A 22,744-nucleotide genomic window follows, 5' to 3' on the forward strand; every position below is an offset into this window, starting at 1 on the left:
TAATTACTCATTTGCTCTAGACAACTATGACACAAGATAATAATAATAATAATGCATTTTGAATTTTACTAGCCTTTACCGATGCATTGTACTTTACTTTTAGTCAAATAATTTAAATACACCTTTGCTTATCATTTCTTAACGGGGGGGAGGGGGATGTGTCGGAAATCGGAAATTTTAAATCAAAAACACACTTTGCATTTTCCTGTAACTCATCAAGAAATAATTCAAAATACCTTGTTTAAGACGGGTCATATCTGATTTTATAAAAGTTAGTAGATTTATAGTGAAATGTTTTCTATCCAAAAAGAGTCGGTGTGACTTTTTCTGCATATACCGGGGATACATCAATTTAAGAGTAAACAAGAGACTGTTTTCCATAAATTTTTTAAAGATTTTTTAGAAATTAACAATATTTGCAAACAGTAGGGCAGAAAATAGAATGTGTGGGAACATATTCTTTTTCTTTTTTAAAAAAAAAGTACTATTTTTTGTTCTGTGCTAGGAAACAATGATGGAATATAAAAAAATATCTTAATTAAGATGAAATTTAGTTGAAAGGAATCTGAAAATTTGTTTTCCTCTTTTTATTTTATTCAAAAAAAGAATCCTCTAGTCTTTTTTCATCACTAACTTCAAAATACATATCCTCCGAAAAAGCAATGATCTGCATCGTCTGCTAACCTAACGTCCGCCATCTTTAATTTTAACTGATCGTTCAAAAAGTGAACGCGGGTAACGAAAAACCGAAGAGTTATCGTTCGTTAAGCCGGTGAGTTTCGTTAGACTTTTTGAACGCACCCTGTAAACAAAAACTCAAAATGTCTTCGCAGCACTTGGAAAATTTAGAAGGTTATTTGGAATTATTTATTGAGAATGTTCGACAATTAGGTATCATTGTAAGTGATTTTCAGCCTCAAGGTCAGACAATACTTAATCAAAAGATGTAAGTTTGATGCATGATTACTTTCTACTATCTTACCGTATTTCCTTTTCAAATGTTAAAGGCAAATCCCGAAGCGAAGTTTTAAAGTTCAACACAGGATGTTTGTTATTCATTTTTGTGCATTGGGAAGTTTTCATCCAAAAAGAAATAGGTTTTTTATTCAACGTGGCGACCGATCAGGGAAAAGTCAGGGAACTTTATTAATCAGGGAAATATCAGGGAATTTTGAAAAAATAACAAAAAATCAGGAAAAATTGATTTTATAAAGCAATCTAAGATTTTTTTCGTTACATACTGAAATCATTTGAAATAGAGTTAATTTGTGTACTTAAGTAAATATCTTTATTTTTTTATTGTTAAAATGCTGTATTCATTCATTAAAACCTATGTTATACCTATTAGAGAAAAGCTCCCTATGAATGGATGTCAAATGGTTTCATCTGTTTTGCATAAATATGTCAATTAGTTATATAAGAATAACTACATTACTTCTATTCTTTCACTGTTACTTGTAATTTTTGCAACAATTATTTTTCTGTTTGAAAACTTAGTTCAAAATAATTTCAATTACTTTTTAGCTCTATCATAAATACACATATGTTTTAAGAGTAATTTTAATAGTTTCTTAAAATTCTTATGCTAAGTGGTTTCTGGAAGTAAAGTTTTTTTTTTTAAATTTTCTATAATCTTTCCATGTAGAAAAATTTAATATACTGTTTTGTAGGTTTCCCCCCCCCCCTCCAAAACAATTGACTCAGATTAACAGTTGTCAAAAATGGTGAAACTTACATTATGATGATGTCCAAAATCCGTTACCTACATGACAACAATGTCCAAAATCTGTTACCTACAGACTGCTGATTTAATTTGCTAATTAACAATTTTTACAAATACCTGCTGTCCTTTCATGTTCATATATTGTGTTCTAGGTATGCATACTATATAATAAAAGCAAAATTGATATCAAATTCGAAAATTTTTGAAATTGCTCAAAGTTAACTTTTTTGTTCCCACCTTTTGAGAACTGCCCCTTTATATGTACCTACTTGAAGACAGACACATTACCTTGTTGGCAGAACAACTAATACAGTGTAAGTAAGTTGACCACTCGCTCTATTATGATTATTGCAGAGTTCTGTTTGCTAATAAGTGAAACTCTAGTCTCTGGTTGTCTTAATGAGCTATGTACGAAGCATGTTTTTAAAGTTAAATGCCATTTTGAAATAAAAAAAGAACCAAAAAAAATTTTTGCACGATGAATTGACCACCTTAACTGTATTTTTGGACATGGTTCCCATGATTGTCCAAGCATTTGTCATAGTGTAATACAGGGTTTTGTATACCTATTTGTTTAAACTTGCCGCCTGAGTTGTGAACCATGGGTTAACACATTCTCTGAGCTTATCATTGATGTGCCATCGACCACCAAAGAGACTTCAGATGCCGAAACAAATGAAAGTTGCTGCAGGCGAGGTCAGGGCAGGCCGGAGGAAGTTCAAAAACGGCCCAGCCAAAGCACTGTCAAGAGTCCTCATAGGTGACTACACAGGCGGCAACTTTCTACAAATGGATGTATAGTAGAGAACCAATTATCCGGGAAGTTCGGGACCATCGCTATCCCTGAATTTCCCGGTTTTCTGAATCGCTAAAAACCTCTGTTGGTCGATTGTTTACAAAACTTAAATTACTGTAATAAATAGTAATACACATTGAAATAAGAAAACAGTTTAGAAATGCTTATAAATAGTTTTGAAATATTAAATCTACTAGTGAAAGAATAATTAAACCACTTTTCGGTATTTTGAAACGAAAAAAAAAATGAAGGGAAGGGCTAGAAACAAGTTTTTGAACGGAAATGCGCGATTTTCCTGCTATTCTGTATAAAAAAATTTGTCTTCATAAACGCATTTTTTTTCCTTTTCTTTTCATTTTTTATAAAGATTTTGTGTTAGTGATTACAGTGGTTATTGATAACTATTGCTTTTTACAAAAGTTTGATTTATGAGTTCTTGCAGTATTATTACAGTCATGCGTTTAATGATTTCTAGAATCCACGATTAACTATCAAGAAAATTCCGGAATCTGGTTTTCTGCGTTTCCCGCAATTTTGCTACATCACTGACGCTCTAAACGACTTTAATTTTAAAGGCCATTCAATAAAATATTGCATTAGAATTCGACAATATTCATTTCTTTAGTTTTCAGTTAGAATAAAGCACGAAAATCTCCGACTTAAGAATGCACTTCTTTATTCCAGAAAATATTTCGGAAATTTTGCCCCGCATAAAGGTTAACCCTTTGAAGTCCATTTTTGTAAACATTTTCCCCAGTTTTACGTAAGTAATATGGTATTTATTAAGAAACAGTTCATATTCTTTTAGGTATTCCAAAAAAAAAACTTAGTTTTTCAAAAATTGCCGAAAATGCGTATTTTTAAAAAATAGCAGGAAAATCTGCAAACAGTTGCCGTTTTTTTGGTTCCCGGATAAAAGGATCTGCACTGTACAAAAACATGTACCACGCTGTGAAAAATGCTTGGAAAATCACGGGAGCAATGTTGAAAAATAGCGTAAGGGTGGTAGATTTTTGTCCAATGACTTTCTTTGCTGTATCTGTAGTTGCTCTATTTTTATTTCAAAAAACTGTACATACTTTAAAAACATGCCTCGTATTTTTTTGCAGCTACAATTTTTTTCTTAAGATCTTTATCATTCTTCCACTGATTTCAATCCAAAAAGTTAAAATACTTTGGATGCTGAGAAAATTAATGACCTATTATAATCTCTAATAGAGTGCATAAATTATAAAATTAGGGGAGTTATAAAAGGAATTTTAGTATCCTATTTTTTGCCATGTAAAATTTTTTGTCTATTTGCAATGAGAAAAATTGAAGTTTCTAATCTGTTTTTAGTACCCAGATGGTGACTTACATGCAAGAGATAGAGAAATGTAAGAGTCAAGTGCAAGATATTCAAGTGCCTCTGGAGGTTTTTGAGTGAGTATGAGTTATAAATCATCTATATGAAGGGTTAAGTAATAAAACAAGCTCAATCTGTGATTTTTTGAAGTTGCTTTTTTTTTTATAACCTAATAGATCTTACAAAGCCAACTTTCTCTATTAAGGAGCCAGGGTGCAAAAAACCATTTGGGACCCTATATTTTTGTAAGGGGAAAAAACTTACAAGCATAGATAGAACAAATTTTTACTAATGCATGATTTTTTTTTTTTTTCTAAAACACGAACTGCTTAAGAAAAATTACAATTCTTTTGCAATTTCCTTTTTTAATGCTTAATGTGCCAAAGAATTTAGGCATTCTGCTCACATGATAATTTTTTGTTAAAAGAGCTCTCAGCACTTGCTGTCTTAACTGATAATTTAAAGAAAAGTTTTAATGTAGTACAGAAAGAGTCGGAGCACGTTAGGCCATTTTTTAACTTTTAATTTTTCATCTTATCATGACTTATCAGTTTTTGAAAAGATTTAATGAGTACGTGAAATACACCGCCAGCTCAGTCATTTCCAGCCGAGGCTAATAAGCACGAAACTGCAGTCCTTGGCTGGAAATGACTGAGCTAGCGGTGTATTTCACATATTTCTGCTTTAGCCCTGGCTAATGGGCAGTAATTTACTGAATATATTTAATGCGTAGTTTGATTTTCTACCATAAGTTTCATTAAATATCATTCTTTGTTCTGTTTTTTTTTTCTTTGAAAAGATTCAATTTATGAACATTTTTAAGATTAAGTTTTTAACAGAATTTATAAAGGGGATCAACATGTCCTATTCATGAGGTGAACTGGTTTGTATTACAAAAACTTCTGTTGCAATTTTAATGATGCATGTGTTCAATATTGTAATTTTCTTATTCTCCTCTAACTTTTTCTCTCCTGTGAAATGTATAAAAAAGGGATTGAGCTAATACTTCATATATATAAGGTCAACTTTATTTGCTACGAATATCAAGTACAAAAATAAAAGTAAACTGCAATTTAATGGGGGAAAAAAAGGTTTTGATGGCTGATTCTTCCTTTGATGTAACATTAATGTTTATCACACAAAAGAAGAAATGTGTTCAATATGTTAATAACGCATCGTAGTCCTAAACTATCATAGAAACTCAGCAACAATAGCTAAACTGGTTGGTATGATTTTTCAGCTTAATCAGTGATCTAGTGGCAGAAAGCTGCCAACAGGGCGACATTGTCGCAGAATGAGAGAGAGTTTGTGCAAGATTTTGCACTAAGGGGGGAAAAAAGTCAGCAATAAAACCATTCTGCAGAATAATACCTAAGGATAGCTGTTTGCTGTAAAATATGTATCTCTTGACTACGAATTAAGGAAAAGGTCTTTTAAGGAATTTTCTGCAAAAAAGAAAATAATTATGACAGTACTTTACAACAAAAAAAACTTTGGCGAGCGCCAAATCAAGCGATTATTGATGACCTTAGTAGTCAACATTGGAGATCGGGAAATATGGCGTGGATAAAAACCAGTTCTAACCGGAACTTCTCCCCACATAGAGCAATTTTGAAACAACCTAGCTTGTGTTCAACGAGCTTGACCGGTAGCGACCGCTCGGTTGATCACGTGACAGCTAATGACGTCAGTGCATGCTAAAGCATTGGAGCTGACATCATTATTTGTCATGTGATCAACCGACCGGTAATCTACCAGTCAATCAGCGAACGCAACCCTTGTGTTGATCAAAGAACAGTGGTTTCACATTCGCTTCGCAACGCACATGTTTGTGGTTGTTTGAAAGTCTTGCGCTGACTTATTTTCAAGCTTTTTTTCACCTCTGTTGAGAGATTAATTAAGGCCCTTAAAAAATAGCTTATATGCGGTGTTCGTAGGTTGCAGAAACCGATGGAATACTTGATAAATTGTGTGGTATTTTGGGCTGACCAATCGTTATTCAGATATGGGTGCTTATATGAATAAAAATCTTTTCTCTTTGGAGGAGTTATAGATTTTTTTCTAAATGCATATTCTAATTAATTTGTTTTTTCATTGTATGGAAAGGGAACTTTGATTTGCTCGACAGTACTTTAAATTCTTTTTTTCACATGGGGGGGGGGGCAGGGGGGATTTCTTTTTTGCTTTTCATGCATAGAGTATTTTAATAAAATCCTTTTTTTTCTGGGCGGTGGTTGAATTTTCAATTTGTTCTAACTAAAATGTTTTTTATTAAATTTATTTTCCTTTTAGGGGGAGGTAGATACTTTGTTTGTAATATTGCATATTTTAATTGAGTTTTTTTTTATGGGAGGGTGACCTTTATTTATTCATTCCCCCCCCCCCCCCCCCAAATCACATGCATGTTTTTGTTTTGTTTTTTCTTTTCAAACTGAAATGTATATTTTAATTAAATTCATTTTCCTTTTGGGGGGAGGAGTATATTTTGTTATAGTTGTGCAATACATATTTTAATTTAGTTTTTTTATGGGAGGATTAGGGGTGATCCTTATTTTGTTGGGAATTCCAAATAATATTATCAATTATTTACGTTTTTTTGGATATATTTGGCTTTAATTAAATCTCATTTTTCATTTGTCTTGCAAAGTTACAAATACAAATTCAATCATTGTAACGTATTTCCCGATCTTAGACACGTGCATACCTTATGTCATGAAATGACGAAGTTCCCTTTTCATTTGATTGGCCGCTGTTCTAACATCGGGAAATGCGCATCTCAAATTCATGTCTTGAAATCCATGCAAATAACTCTGGCTGGCTATATATGTTGCTTTGGTAGCTCAGTTGCTCTTTCTCTTTTAATGCGCCATATTTTAGTTTCTTGGTCAGCCGAGCCGGCTGTTTGCCATCATGCTCTCGATTAAGCATTTTTAAAATTGTAAACTTAGTCAGCAAGCCTTAAGTTTAAATTAATGGAACCTCGATTAAATAAATGACTCTTCATTAGTCAATAAATTGTAGTGTCATGGGGATTTTTTATTTTTAAATTATTTTCATGCAACAAATTCAAAATTTTATATCTGAATTTTTGACTTAGTCGCCATATTTGGTCATTTGCGAGATTTAAGTACACAAGACTCTTAAAGTGACCAAGTTTTCAAAATCGGAATTAGATGTTTATTGCAGTGCAAACTATTGAAAATAATGCAAAATGGGCTTCTTTTTTTTTTTTTCCGGAAAATTCTTAATTTTTTTCTTGAAAAATGCAAAAATTTTTTCTTCAGAATATTATTTTATCCTGATTGGTTTAGATGCTAATGTGCTAAAAACTGTCTATTTCATCTAAATTTTAGTTTTTTAAGGATTATTAATTATTTATAATTTTAATGCAACAAATTCAAAAATCTATCATCTTAAATTTTTCGCGTTGTTGCCGTGTTTGGTCATTTGCAACATGGAAGTAGACAAGACTATTATTAGCCTAAGTTTCCGAAAACAGAATTGGTTGTTTGTCTCAATGTAAACTATTAAAAATAACAAAAGGCAAAAATTTATGTTTTTTTTTTTAATTTTTTTTTTTTTTTTTTTTTGAAAGGGAAATTTTATCTGTGTTTGATCTTTATTGTCTCGGAGGCTTTGTTATAAACTGAAGCTATTTCATCTAAAATGAAAGTTCTTGCTGACTTCTCATTTATTTATTTATTTATTTTTTTTTTTAATAAAGCAGAAACCTGTTTTAATTTGAATTTTCCATGTACAAAAAAAGTATTGAATAACTCTATTTTAGAATGTGCAAAGTCCTATTCATCTCATTTTTTAATGAAAGTTGGAAAAATAGCCCCTCCCCCTCCAGTTTGTGTTTCAAAACTTGGCGACAGTGGTGGCCACTAAGTTTCTGGAGTCTAGAGGCCACTGGCCACTTAGATTTCCGAGTCTTGACCTTTACTATGAAGTTGCTTTATTTCCAAGTATAAGAAGTAATCATGTTTTTTTTTAAAAATCTTCAATATGTTCTTATGCAATGCATTTTCAATACATGTAGGATATGTATGAAAGAATATTTTTAAAAAGGGTTGCCGTTTTATTAAATCAAAAAGTAATCTTGTTTTTTTTTTTTTTTTTTTTTTTACTTTGCAATATGTACCTACGTAATGATGCTTTTTTAATGTAAAATAATTTTATTTTAAACTTGGTTGTAGTTTTGTTGAAAATATAACATGAAAATTTGAAAATTCAGAAACGCATTGTAATGTTGTTTAGAACTTATAGAAGCTTACGGTATAGAAGGAAGGTTTAGCACAGACCACGATTTGGAGCTCCTATTTTAACCCTCATTGCTCCTATTTTTTCCCTTAAGTGCTCCTATTTTTTTTATCTTGAGGTTGGCAGCTATGGAATATAGTATATTGTTCTGTTACATTGGTGAGTAGATGCACTATTGACACCAAAAGGCAATGTTTTTATAAAGTAAATTTATTATTGGTAACTTAGTAATGACCCATTCAATTTTTGTCCCATTCATTTCTATTTTGCCCTATTTATTAAATATTTGTTAGACACTTAAACATCAGTGTATTGCATTTTTACTTTACTTGAATTGATATGATGAAGACAAATAAGAATAATTTATTAGTTTCTGCAGTCCACTGATATTTTTTCAGTCACAAGTGAGTGCCCTCCAATGAGGTAGTGGTATTCACATAAAAGTTTTTCGAAAGCCCATTTCCGAAAATTGGCTAGTTTAGCATTTAATAGTATTATTCTCTTCATGTAACAAGGTCATGAAAATTTTTATAAAGTCAAGTCATGAAAAAGTCATGGAAGTTTTTTATCCAAATTGAGTATGAACCCTGTATTTCTTGGAATATTGAATATTTCTTGGAATATTTCTGGTATTAAGAACTACTGATAAGTGCTAAGATATTAAGCCTGAAATCTTAAATGTGAGAGTGGTATCTTTGTTTAAGATCACTCCCTTCTATAACATAATAATTTACATTAGCATTGCATAAATTAACACAATAATTTACATTGCTTTTGGTTAGATTTGAATTTTTTTCTTTACTTACCAATTGCCATTACTATGGTGTTAATATTTTTAACCATATAGATTTAGCTCAAGGTCTCTTATTTTCTCTAGCAAAAACTGAAAATCTGTTGGAAGCCCTGATACTGAGCTTTAATGCGTTTGGTTTTTGTATAAATGAATTTACTTAAACAAGAAGTTGTGCAAAATTTGTTAATCCCTTTCCTCTCGCTCCCGTGAATATGCCGGGCTGGGGGTGTCGATCTTCATTTCTCACGCCCGTGATATTGCCGTGTTGGGGTGTGCAATATTAACGAGATGAAACGATTAAAATCAATTCATTTCTTTGGCCCTTTACTTTCTCTTTTTATGCACTAGATGGCAGCAACTGTCAATTTTAAACATAATTCCGGGTTTTAAATGTAATTGCAGAGATGCAGGAAGGAATTTTGGTACTAACTTACTAGATTGTGACGTTGGCCTCTGTATCTCAAGCTTTGAAATTTACCACACAAGAAATATTTACTTATCTTTACTTATATTGCACAAAAGATTAATAAAATTCTTTTTTAATGTTTAAAAGATGTATTTCTTAAATTTTCGCTGCTTGCTTGGGCTTGCTTGTTGACTTTTCATGAAATTTTATATTTTTTTTAAATTTCAATCTAAAAAATATTGAAAATGAAAAATGGAATGCACATGTTGTGCATACACTTATTTTTATATAATTTTCTTAAATAAAAAAAATATATACTTTTATGAGCGATTTCTTGAATATTATCCGATTGTTAAGGGTTTAATATATATATATATATATATATATATATATATATATATATATATATATATATATATATATATATATGCAGTAAAACTCTGGTTACTCGACACATAGATAACTTGAATACCCCAGTAAGTCAGTACATTGAAAACACAAATGAGGCAGTGAGAAGCAAAGGGATACAAGTAAACGTTTCCAAGTTTTGAGTAAAATGCGTTTAAAGCAGGGTCCATTGATTTAAATCAATCAGCTTGATTTAAATGAAGTGCTTTTTTTTTTTTTAAATCATGCGATTTTTTACAAAATTATTAATTAATAGCAGTTGATTTTATTTTTGTAAATTAATTTTGCACTTTTAGAATGTGTTGATCTAAATTTAACTATACTGTGTTATACGATCTTAACTTCAACAGGCAAAACTACGTAGATCTCTCTTTCTGTGTGTGTGTGTAACAGATTTTCATTCTTGAAAAATTACTTTTACTCCAAAATTACGGTTCAGAACAAAATAAAAATTTGCAGTTTTCTTATGCACCATGACTTATATAGTTAAGAAAAGTAATTGTCAACATATTATTTTACACTTAAAACGCACACGAGAAAACTTGATCTTTAAGCAAAGCATAAAACAAAATCACACCTCTTCAAAGCATTATAACGTATTTATAAATCATAGATTTTTTTTTGAATAGTTAGAGAACTTATCCTAATTTTTAAAGTAAGTTGAATGAATTCATCTATGGTATGAAATATATTAAGTTAATGAATGTAAAGTAATTAATGTCTACAATTATTTGAAAATTTTAAAAAAATCAAAAAAATCTGATTTAAATTAAAAAAATCCCACTTTTTTAATTTAAAAAAAATCACAAACCCTGGTTTTTAAGTTGCGGTCTTAGTAAGCTTTCATTGAGAAGTTTTTCTAAATCATGCTGTGTAGCAGCACCTACCAGGACTATACTAGTACTTTTGCCCCAAAACATAGAAAAGGTTTACTTTCCATTTGTACTGTTTATCTCAAAATTTTAGTGTGGGCACTTACATTCCTTTCCTTCTCCTTCTCACTGCCTCAGATGTTTTTACCCAGGGGTGATTGTGGTCGGGTATTTTACCGAATTTCCAGTATTTTCGGACGTATTTCCGGTATTTTCATGTCTGAAATTACCGGAATTATGTTCTTTTTTCATTATGCTTTTATCTCCCTACCTCCGCAATATATTTTAAATTATATAATACTCATCAAATATACCTGCAAGAGCCTTAAGATGGACACCTATCCCTTAAGATGGACACATGTCAAGATAGTTTGTATAACACCAGCTCAAAAGTAACTTTGTAATCCATTAAAAATTTAATTAAATGTGCACGCAATATTTTGACTCAGAACTATTTAAAACTATGGCAAAGGTGCATTTAAGTAATAGGGGTCAAAGATTACCCCCTCCCCCGTTCTCGCTTTGAAACTTTCAGGTATTTTTTGATGAACTTACAATCACTCCTGTACCAAAGGTGTGGAGTGGGAGGGAAAATGAACAACTCCCGACTGCAACTTTAACTCCTAGAATTTTATGGAAAGAAATTAATTAAAAATAAATTTAAAATGGAAAAAAAAATTGCTGCATTGTTTAAAATATGCTATTTATTTATTTATTTGTTTATACTTATTTTTACGCATCTATTTCATCAGATGAGCAAAGCATATTTTGTTTCTAGAAATCAGCGTAAAATGTTAAGGAGGTATGTTTGACATAGCTTGCAGTCTTGGCTAATTAATAAAATATTGATTAGATATTAGAAAGTTGATGTAGGAAAGTAGGGTCATTTATCTTTGAATGGAACGCCACCAGGCAGGAAGGATTGTGTTCTGTATGATCTTTCTAAGGCTAGGGTGGGAAAATGATAAGGGTGGGTTTATTTGGACCATGAAGAAAGAAACAAGCTTTATTCTGAATCTGTGAGACGTGTGATCTTGTTTTTATTTTTGAAGAGAAAGTGAGCAATTGAATGCATCAAATAAACTATATTATTTCTTTCAGATACATTGATCAGGGACGCAACCCCCAGCTTTACACCAAGGACTGCATGGAAAAGGCATTGAATAAGAATGAAGTTGTCAAGGGCAAAATAGATGCTTACCGGGTATGTAACTTTTTTGATCCATCATTTTTGTTTCTCCTTGACTATTAGAGAATTTGTATAATCAAACACACTTCTAAAGAACAAAAAAAAATCAAATGAGGATACTACACTAAAATTCCTTGTATGCCTATCAAAGAATTAATAATTTTCAATAACTCAAAAGAATGGGGCTAATTATTCATGCAGATACAAGTATGATAAATAAACTTTTCATTTTCAAAAGGGCTAGATGCAAAAAGCCGCCTTAGGCTTTTTCTAGTACAATGAGTGTGGTGAACATAGAGAATGGAACTTTCAAATGTAAAGAAATACAATATTTTTGTTGGCATAAGAAATTTGGTATTGCTTTAAAGAAAGTTTTATGGAATGTGTGAAAAGTACAAAAATAAATTATTATAGGACCATAGAGTGAGAGGAAGAGCATTTTAAATACTTGAAAGACTTTTACAGAGGTTTATTTTTGTTGAAAATTCCAAATGATATTATGAATTCTATATGTTTATTTTGATATAATATTTGGCTTTAATAAATTCCTGGTCTTCTTTTATTTTGCAAGGTCATAAATGCCAATTCAATGATAGTAACTTATTCAAATGACGAAGTTCCTTTTCCATTCGATTGGCCCCCATTCTAACATCAGAAAATGTGCATCTCAAATCAGGGTTGGCAAAAACCCGGGTTTTTTTAAAAAAGCCCATGGGCCCAGGGTTTTTTTAAATAAAACCCAAAACCCAAAAAAACCCAACTAAAGCTGGTTTTTTTTTTTAAAGAAATTGGGTTTTTTCGTCCCATTTAGGCAAAATGGGGGTACTTGTGGCATATTATAGTGTAAGTATACAGACAAAGCGCAAAAATTGTCTTGGGGTAAAAAAAAGTTGGAAAACTAGTTAAAACTCAGCGTTTTCTGAAAAAAAAGTATAAAAGACGACGAAACCCAAGAATAGTGAAGTTTCAGAGTTTTTAGTTTCCATGATTACCAACAGTTAAGGCAAGTTACTTCTTGAGTGATAAAATCTATTGTTCGCTTTTAATTGCTACATTTTTACTTCCTTTTACAAAAAAGGAAGTATTGTATTCGCGAAAAAATTTTCACTCAAAAATCGCCCTTAATTTCCATTTTGCTCACCCCCAAATGAATGTTGAGTTTTTTTTTTCGATTCGACCACATGCGGAAAAGTGCCTAAGAATGTATAGACACGCGAAATATCCATTTTGACCATCACCGAGGTAATTACAACGACTTTTCTCGTGACGTCTGTATGTATGTGCGTATGTGTGTATGTGCGTATGTGCGTATGTATCTCGCATAACTCAAAAATGGTATGTCCTAGAAAGTTGAAATTTGGTACATAGACTCGTAGTGGGGTCTAGTTGTGCACCTCCCCTTTTGGTTGCTTTCGGATGTTCCTAAGGGGGTCTTTTGCACCTTTTTGGGGGGAAATCATTGTTAATTTCGATGTAACTCAAGTGGCGTTATAATTTGTCGGACACTTGGCGATATATCGCCAGTCTTTTGGTCGCCAAGTTTTGTCGCCAACTTGGCGACAAATTTGGCGGAGTTTTTTTTTTTTTTTTTGGTTTCAATTTGGCCATTGTTGGTGATATTTAGAGAATAAATATTGAATCACATTAAAATAGCGAATAATGGGGAAATGACATTAAATTGGAGTAAAAGGAAGTCATGTGATGCACACATCAGCTCGTTTTTTTTTTTTGCATTTTACTTTATTGTATTTCATTTTGTTATGCAAAACTACTGTGGAACCTCAAGTAGTTTAAATCCCTTTTTACTGAATTCCAGTTTCATCAAGACATTTCTTTGAATTTTATGTTGCCCGTTTTTCTATTTCTGTACACAGAGTAAGAAATATTAAACTTTTTCGTAAAATAATATAAATACTGTACATCCTATTCTGTTTTCTGTCCGACCGTTTGTAAAACCTATTAATTTCTAAAAAATATACCTTGTTTATTCGAGATTTGTGACGTGTTGGTTTGCAGAAAATAATTCACATGAAAGCCTTTTAGCTAGAGTAGTTTCCTCTGTACAATCTACAAATATTGAGGAAATCAGCCGTGACAGGACTTAGTCAAGAAAATTTGAGTTATTTATTGTCCATTTTAAGAAAAAGTTAAATATATTTATTTTAAATCTTTGAAGTATTTTTTTAATGCGTTAAGAGTTAAGAAATACTATTAAAGTTCAAAGATCATTTTTTTTTACATTGTCTGTGATGAAGAACAAATAAAAAAGAAGTTTAAATTGTAAAAGTATTTAAATTAATTAATTTTTTTAAAAACTTCTCAAAATTTTTTAAAAAACCCAAAAGTGGGCTAAATAATGTGTTTTTTTAAATGGGTTTTTTCAAAAAAAAAAAAAAAAAACCATTGGGTGCAACCCAATTGGATCCAATCCGGTCAACCCTGTCTCAAATACATGACCTGAAATCTATTCAAATGACTCTGGCTGACTATATATAATGTTTCATTAGCTCATATGCTCTCTCTCTTTTTAAGGCGCCATATTTTTAGTTACTTGGTCAGCCGAATTGGCTGTTTGCCATCATGCTCTGAAATAGGCAATTTAAAATTGTAAACTTTTGCAGAAAACCTAACTTTTAACTTAATTGAACTTTGACTAGTTAAATGACTTTTTATTTAATCATGTTACAAATTGATCAATAATGGTTTTGCAAGTTTACTAAATTATAAATGCTTTGAGATAAATTGTTTTGCAATGCATATTTTTCATATGTAAATAGCTCGCTGAGGAAATTATATGTATGTTATAAACATGGAGAAAAATAAAGCAAGATAATTTCAACTTCAAGTATTGTTTCCTGCACATGACTCCAACTGAGCCAAGCTGCTCCAAAGTCATTATTTCTTGAGCGAAGCTGCTCCAAAGTCACTATTTTCCTGCACCTGAGATTGCTCCAAAAGTGGGTTTCAGCTGGTACATTCCTGATGATTGAAATTTCAAACAGATCAGAAATGGGGGGGGGGGGGTTGCATAAATAAAATATAGAGGGGGCACTGTTTCTCTGCCTACTACACATTTTCTAAAACCAATTTCAAGAAAACAAGTACAGTAAAATCTGTAAAGTTGACCACCTGTCTATATTGACCGCTTTTGTCAGGAACGGAATTAGTCCTATCTTATATAATGAAGGAAAGCCTCTGTAACTTGACCACCTCTCTATCTTGACCACCTGTCTATCTTGACCACTAAAGAACACCAAGTTTGGTTTGGAGTATTGTAAAAAACCCTTTGTAAGTTGACCACTTGGTTTATTTTTTTAAATTTTATTTAGCAAATTATTTTTTTATAGCTTTCCAAGAATATTTTTGATGCCAGACCAGCATTTTACCAACTAAATGAAACAGCAGCATAACTAAATCTCCTTTTGAGTTTAACCACCTGGGAAAACTACTAAGAACCCCTTTATTCTCCAAACTTGTTTTTCTTTTGTTGTTAAGCGAAAAATTTGTAATTTTTGATTAGCTATAAATTTTTAGGAACTATTAATATAAAATGAGTAACTTTCCATAAACAATAAGACTTTTTCTTTTTTGATCAATTTACTGAAAATTTAAATTTGCATGACACATTATACGTCACTCTGGGAAAATAATAATTTAAGATATTATTCAAATATTTTTAGAGATTGTTTCTAAGTAATGCTAAACAATGAAAGTGAGTTGAACAGAAAGAGTAGGTGTCAATTAGTCAAGAAATGAATACATGGTGTAAGAATTACAAAAAAAAAAAAAATCATTACCCCCTTTATAAGAACCCAGCCGTAGGTGGGGTCTGGTCTTTGGGGGACCGGGCCCGTCCCTATGCCGGTTAAAAGCCCGGGTAAATGGGGAGGGTTTTACGATGGTGTAGCATCCACGTATGTAAAACGACCACTCTTTACTTGCGTTTGAGCAGATTTGTATCTGCCCAATGGCTATCGAGTGGAACAGTGAGTAGGCAATGGGCACCACCGGAGTCAGGTCCGTACCTGGGTCCACGGTGTCTAGAGTCGTAAGTGGTTTAGTTCTCGTTCCCTTACGGGTAAGGGGGCCCCGGCCGAAAGGTCCGTTCTCTGGAAGCCCTAGATGGCATAGCAGAGCGGGGTTCCCTGTTTCGTACCCCCTTTATAAGTTGACCACCTGTCCAAGTTGACCACCAAAGTACTGCACCGCAAGTGGTCAACTTACACAGGTTTCACTGTAACAAAATATATGAAAATCAATGTACAGTGGGTAAGTGTCAGTCAACCTTTAGACGGGGGCGATGAACTCAAAAAGGTTTTGAACCACTGGTGTAGTTTTTGTACATGCAAAAATATTTGCTTATTAGTTTTTAAAATAATCTTCTAAACGTCCTCTGTGTTTTATCAAAAGATTTGTTCTACTAAAAATTAATGGGGTAAAATGTACAATTTGTGTGTGTATATATATATATATATATATATATATATATATATATATATATATATATATATATATATTTCCCCTTTTTATTTCCTGTTTTCAAAAAATTTCTTGAAGTCATTTTCCAGTGAGTTTTCAAAGAAAAAAAGAGCGAATAAAAAACTGCTCTTAATCTCTTAATAGTATTTTGAACAATTGCAAGGTCTTTTAACTTATTTTCCTAGTTTCAGAAATATTTATTCAACATATAGAAAATATTTGAATTAAACTCACTATTTTCAGTCAAAATTGTCCCAAATTAGCTTTACATTATATTGCTGCACATTATAAGTAAAGCTAGCATACCCCAGAGCAGAATATTACTAAATTTGTGATGTACGTCGCAGAACAGATGCCTGAGCTGCAGAACAATTTTGTTCAAATGAGAGACGAAAACTCAAATTTTCTGCAGAAATTCTACAGATTTTTGTGAAATTTCTGTAGAAAATCTGCAGTTTCTGCAGACTTTTCTGCAAATATCTTCCAACTCAAGATAGAATTTTGCACAAATTCTGCACATTTCTTTAAATTAGAAGAAAATCTAAAATTCTCAGAAATTAGGATAATTCAGCAGAAGGCTATAAAAAAATGTTGTATTCGATAAATTAGCTGCAGGAACTTTAGATTTTCTTTGAACTTAAAAAAATCTGCAGAATTTGTGCAAAATTCTATGTTGAGTTGGAAAATATTTGTAGAAAATTGGCATTTTCTGCTGATTTTCTGCAGAAATTTCATATTCTAAATCTGAAAAGTTTCTGATTTTTCTAGCGTTTTTGGTTCCCCTTTTCCTTATTTTTCCCAACCGATCTTCATCCACTGCAATTTCCTCCATAAACGTATGTTTTGGAAACATGCTAACATTGAAACACGTCCACCGCCGAAAAATGCGTGTCTTGTGTAAGATTTCAATCCTTTCCCATCCTTAAAATATTTCAATTATTTAGAAAGTTTTTAAGTGTTTCATTACCCTAGCTCGACTCATTTTGTTTAATATTTTAATAATTTATTTATTTATTAACATTATTTCAATTACTCTTTCATGCCATGCAGGGTTGGCAGGTTTCTGCCAAGGCGGTAAAAACCACTGGTAGAAACCGGTTAAAACCGGCATGGCAAAAACCCCTTTCTGCCACATTTATGGCAGAAACTCAAAAAAATGACATAAATGCAATTCCTGACATACAATAGAAAATGTATAAGAGAAATAATTAAATATTAACCCAAATACAATTTATTTACAACACTATCACCATTCAAAATCAAATTTTACATTATTTTCACACTGCAGCAGCCTGTAACAAAATAAAAGTTTTGACGCTGTTTCTAAACCTAAACAATTTCTTAATTTGTTGTGCACAAAGGAGAAATTTGAGAGGATTCTTTCAAACCCATCAAAACATCGATGTTAGAAATTAAAACATCGATCTTTTTATCAATGTATAACATACATTTTTGAATATACTACACTAATTTAAGCAATACAAAAGAATACGTATCCGACGATTATATTGAAAATACTGAACCTCAAATCATGAATATAATTTAATAAGAATAATTTCGCAACAGCTTGGTATTATAGTTGGGCAAAAATTGATAATAAGACAAGCACCGGTTAATACAATCTAGTTATAGTAATAAGGAAATATTTTCAAACTGAATTAAACTAAAAGTAAATTTACATCAAAAAAGAATCTAAGAAAAAATGCATCATGCACTTACCGTCAGTTGAATGATGAGAAAAAGTTGTGCTAATTATTTTAAAAATACAAAATTAACTCTAACAATAATTTTTAAGAGTAAGAAATATGTGTTGTACTGTTAGTTAATAATTAAACACAAATTTTAGGTAATAGACGGACGACTTGTTGGAGGAAATTGATAAGTAAGCCCGAATATTGGTGTTGACAGTTTGGAGAAAAAGAAGTTTCCTTACTTTGTCCCCCCAGAAGGGCATTTCTCTTTTCGCAGACTATCCCACCAGTCTGAGAAACATCTCTTTCGATGGAACAGAAGTTTCCATCACTATCAAATGCGTACAGGATTTTCCTTTAGTTTAAGAACTGGAGCCTTGAAATAGACTGCAAGTTCTGGCACCAGACTACCAGTGCCAGGTTCTTCCAATAGCTTTGATCTCTTTTTTACTCTCTAGTTAATCTTTTACTATCTTGTAGTGATCTTCCCAAAAATCATCCTCTCCGCAGAAAAATTGTTCTTATAAAACGGGTGAAAAAAATGATTTTTTTTTTTTTTTTTTGGCAACTCCATAAGTAAACTTAATTACCTAGCAAGAAGATTGGAGCAAAATTTTATGATAATTTTCAATTAAAATGCAAAAACATCAGCATCGAAAAAACATCGAAACCAAAACATCGATAGTCCAAAAACATTGAAAGTTAAACATCGATGTTAAAAACATCGATGTTTTAACAAAAAAATTGATGTTTCCAAAACATCGACATCCATGTTGCACCCCTAGTTTCAACCAATAAAACTCTTTACATTTATGAGTCAGTGAATCTAACCAATTATATTGTTTCTTACATACAGCAAAGTTGAAGACTGTGTTAGTACTTATATAATTGGATTATTAGCTTTCCATAGAAATCAAAATGGGGGGGGGGGGAGAGCTCTTTGTTCTTTGAGAATAGCTTTATTCAGTTATATTAAGTGTAAAATGACAAGTTTCTGAATTTTAGAATTTAATGAAATAAAAAAAAATCTGTATTTATTTAAATATTTGATATATCACACTTTATATTAAAAGCAAACAAAATAATTATAAACAAACTGAAAAATTTGTTACTTACAACATTACAAGGCTAACATTTCTAACACATAGCAATTTCAACTACGATAAATTTTACTTTGCTTTAGAAATGTCAGTCTTGTTATTTAACATATTTTTACACTAATTATTAAATAACTATTATATTAAGTTTTGCAATGACGAAATAAGTTATATATTTTATTTTACTTAATTGCCTGTCATTAAGTAATTACTAGAGCTATTAAAAACGTTTTCTAGTTTTTGCCAGTTTCTACCAGTTTCTGCCGGTTTTTACCGGTTATAACCAGTTTCTGCCACCGGCAGGGCAAAAACCAGTTTCTGCCGGCAAAAAGCCAACCCTGATGCCATGTAAAATTAACTTGAAAAAACATGGTTTGAAACCCTACATTCGGATTTTCATAAAATTTTGTATCTTAGCTTTTTTTATGCATTTTATAAAGCAAATGAGTTATTTTGGGAAAACCTCAATCGATTTAGGTCCACAGAAATACATAGCAACAGTGAAGTTTTAAAAAGTGAAAAAAAAAAAAAATGTGTGAAACGATTTTGATTTAATGCGTTGGTTGCTTGTGTATATGTTACTGTTAAAGTATGAAATTTGTTATTTTATAGAATGCCTAGTTATTTCATGGAGTAACTGTCCATTAAAGTGTAAAACTCTTGTATTTCATGGTTTAACTAGTTATTTCATAGAATAAAGATCTGCAGCCCGTTAAAATGTAAAATAATCTATATCATATATCTTGCATGAAAAATACATTTACCATCCAACCCTACTGTATTTATGAACTATTCCAGGCCAAAGGGAGAGAACTTGTTTAGCGTGTTGGCGCCAGTTCATTCCGGTTAATTGATTGCTTACACGTACATTGCCATAAACACCATTTTCATAAATACCATTTATACGCTGCATAAATTAGATAAATTGCTTCTTTTTCATTTAAATTGTCTATCATTAGTTTATTTATAGAATACCTATAGTTATTTCATTTTAGATAAATTGTTTATTTTACACTTAAACTGTCTCTCATTAGTTAATTTATAGAATACCGAGTTATTTCATAGAATAACTGGTTAAAATGTCAAATGAATAACATGTTACGCACTTTAACGGAAACACGATCAGTTATTTCATGGAATAACAAGGTATTCTATAAAATAACTACATTAATATACTTTAACTATAACATATACAATGCTTGAAGTACTTGCAGAACAACTTTGGTCATTTGATTTTACATTGCAGAACATCATCAAGTATTCTACTTTGGGGCTAGCATGTATTTTATTTAGTATGATACTCTTTTTCGTTGTGCCAAAGTTTGCTAAATTTCAAAATTTTAGTCAGTATTTATAAATTTTGGTCAGTAAAGTCAGTATTTGTGACTCTCCAAACAGTTTTACCCTCTTTAATTTCTAGCAAAATAAGGGTGGGCCCTGTAGTTTTCAGAACTTATTATTATCTTTTTACTAATAAAATAAAGCTGAAAGTCTCTTTGTCTGTCAGGATCTCTATGACGTGCATAGCGCCTAGACCGTTCAGCCGATTTTCATGAAATTTAGCAAAGTTAGTTTGTAGCATGGGGATGTGCACCTCGAAGCAATTTTTCGAAAATTCGATGTGGTTCTTTTTCTATTCCAATTTTAAGAACAAAATTATCATAAGATGGACGAGTAAATTACGAAATTATCATAACGTAAAACCGTATCATGGGCACAAGCTTATTGGCGAGAAAATTCACCATGCATTATTTCTAAATATACAGGCGAACCAAAAGACCTTTTAATTTTTCTATTATGGGCAAAGCCATGCTGGTACCACTAGTACATAAATAAAATAGCCTTTATTCCATCTGATATATGAAAATTCACTTACAAATCTTATATTAGTAGAAAATTGGCATTTTCTGCTGATTTTCTGCAGAAATTTCGTATTCTAAATCTGAAAAGTTTCTGATTTTTCTAGCGTTTTTGGTTGCTCAAAATTTCTGACATATTTTAAAATAGTTGAATATTGTCATTAAAGGTGATTAAAAAGTTTTAAGGCAAATTTGATTTTATTGTTTCTTTTACAGCGCTTTAAGAGCCTGTTGCTGGTGGAACTAAGCAAAGTGTTTCCCAACGAGATGGCCAAGTATCGAGCCATTCGTGGAGACGACAGACCATCCTGAGGTGATCTCTGATGACAAGTCAACCGTTGCGCTAATTATTTGTATGTAATATATCTTGTATAAGCTATTTGGTGTGTATTTATTTGTCAACATTGTTGCATTTGAAATAAAGTTTTAATTACAATTTTAATGTCCCAGTTTTTGAAAATCTGTCCATGCAGGATGTCTATAAAAGGTTCAAATAATGGTTTGCAGATATTTCAAGTAAAATAAATTATTTCTAAAAAATAAATTTTATACATAAAGTTTTTGAATTGACCTGCCGAATAGGTGGTCAAGGGGGGAGGGAGAATTGCCCCGCCTCTCAGTTTTGAGTAATTGATGTACTTTGGGAGATAGGTTTTGTTTTTCAAAAAAATATGCATTGAACATATTGGGGGAAAACAAGAGGCATGTTTTATTCTGCTGAGCGTTTTGTACTCAGTAAGTTTAAACTATTATAAATTAAATATGAAATCAAAGCTATTATTATGTTACTAAGCTAACAAGTCAAATTAACTGGATATTTCTCTCACATTTATATCTATTTGAGCAAATCAAATTGTACAGGACATATTTCTAATAAAAGAGCAATTTGTACTTGTCATACCATGACCGGTGATTTTCTAGTTTTTAGCATATTGTCCTGGATTTAAAGAAAAATATTGTTTTTGTTTTATTTATTTCTCATCTAGAACACAGTAGTGCAGATTCTGTGTCAAAAAACAATTTCTGTCTCCAATAAAGCAATTCTCTGATTTTTTTTCCATTTAAGCACTAACTTTTGATTGTGCCAAAGTGCATTCTTGCAGTTTGGAAGAAAATATGTTTTACTTAGCAACCATGCCACTGTTATTAATTTTACAACATAATTTTCTGCATTTGACTTGCATTGTTGCCTTCAAATCCCATTAAAATACTTTAAGCTTTCAGGAGCAGAAAGTTGGAACTATTTACCAGGGTTGCTATTTTGTCCACTTTTTTTTGTAAAATTCTGGGAAGCCGGAAGGAATTGGATAAAATGGACAAAATTGGACGAAATGAAAATCAACTGCTTTTCCATATGTTTGATACATAAATTTATTGTTATGATGTAATAAAATTAGTATATAATTCTAATATATGTATTATCGATTGTCAATTCATCATTTCATTGAAATAGAATAATTATTTTTATTTTAAAAAATCCAAAAAAAAAAAAAAAGGTAATTACATACTGTTGGCCCTGCTTAACATCATATAAACGAATACCCTGCTCATACGAATAAAATATCCTGGAACCCAATGTTTCCCATGCCGTAGATGCAATGTTTAAAATCCCCACTTAATCCAATAATATTTCTTGGAACCGACAGTATTTGTTTAAGCAGGGCCGTCAGTATTAGTACAATTAATTCTAGATTATAATTTACTTAAAAGTAATAATAATAAAGAGAATAGGCTATTGAGTGTGATTCCTTTTTATATATCACATTAATAAAAATTTAACTCAATGAAACAGTCAAATTAAATGCTTGGAGACATTCATGGGT

The 22,744-nt window shown here is 31.4% G+C and overlaps 1 protein-coding gene across 1 annotated transcript; it reads left to right on the forward strand.

Annotated features, from left to right (window-relative positions):
* The first annotated feature begins 807 nt into the window (after nt 1–807).
* Nucleotides 808–21,374, forward strand: LOC129224429 (mediator of RNA polymerase II transcription subunit 10-like). Its single transcript, XM_054858883.1, has 4 exons — nt 808–946; nt 3,858–3,941; nt 11,708–11,810; nt 21,138–21,374. The coding sequence occupies exons 1-4, from the start codon at nt 822–824 to the stop codon at nt 21,231–21,233; spliced, it is 408 nt and encodes a 135-aa protein (XP_054714858.1). The 5' UTR covers nt 808–821; the 3' UTR covers nt 21,234–21,374.
* The last annotated feature ends 1,370 nt before the right edge of the window (nt 21,375–22,744 follow it).

This window comes from Uloborus diversus, chromosome 6 (genome assembly GCF_026930045.1).
Source record: "Uloborus diversus isolate 005 chromosome 6, Udiv.v.3.1, whole genome shotgun sequence".
In the NCBI taxonomy this organism is placed as follows: Eukaryota; Metazoa; Arthropoda; class Arachnida; order Araneae; family Uloboridae; genus Uloborus; species Uloborus diversus.

Bases quoted from the DNA above. Each gene is read 5' to 3' on its own strand.
- LOC129224429 (XM_054858883.1), top strand. From the start codon at position 822: ATGTCTTCGCAGCACTTGGAAAATTTAGAAGGTTATTTGGAATTATTT. The intron at 3,942-11,707 runs GTGAGTATGAGT...TATTTCTTTCAG, and splicing joins GTGCCTCTGGAGGTTTTTGA to ATACATTGATCAGGGACGCA. The intron at 11,811-21,137 runs GTATGTAACTTT...TTTCTTTTACAG, and splicing joins GCAAAATAGATGCTTACCGG to CGCTTTAAGAGCCTGTTGCT.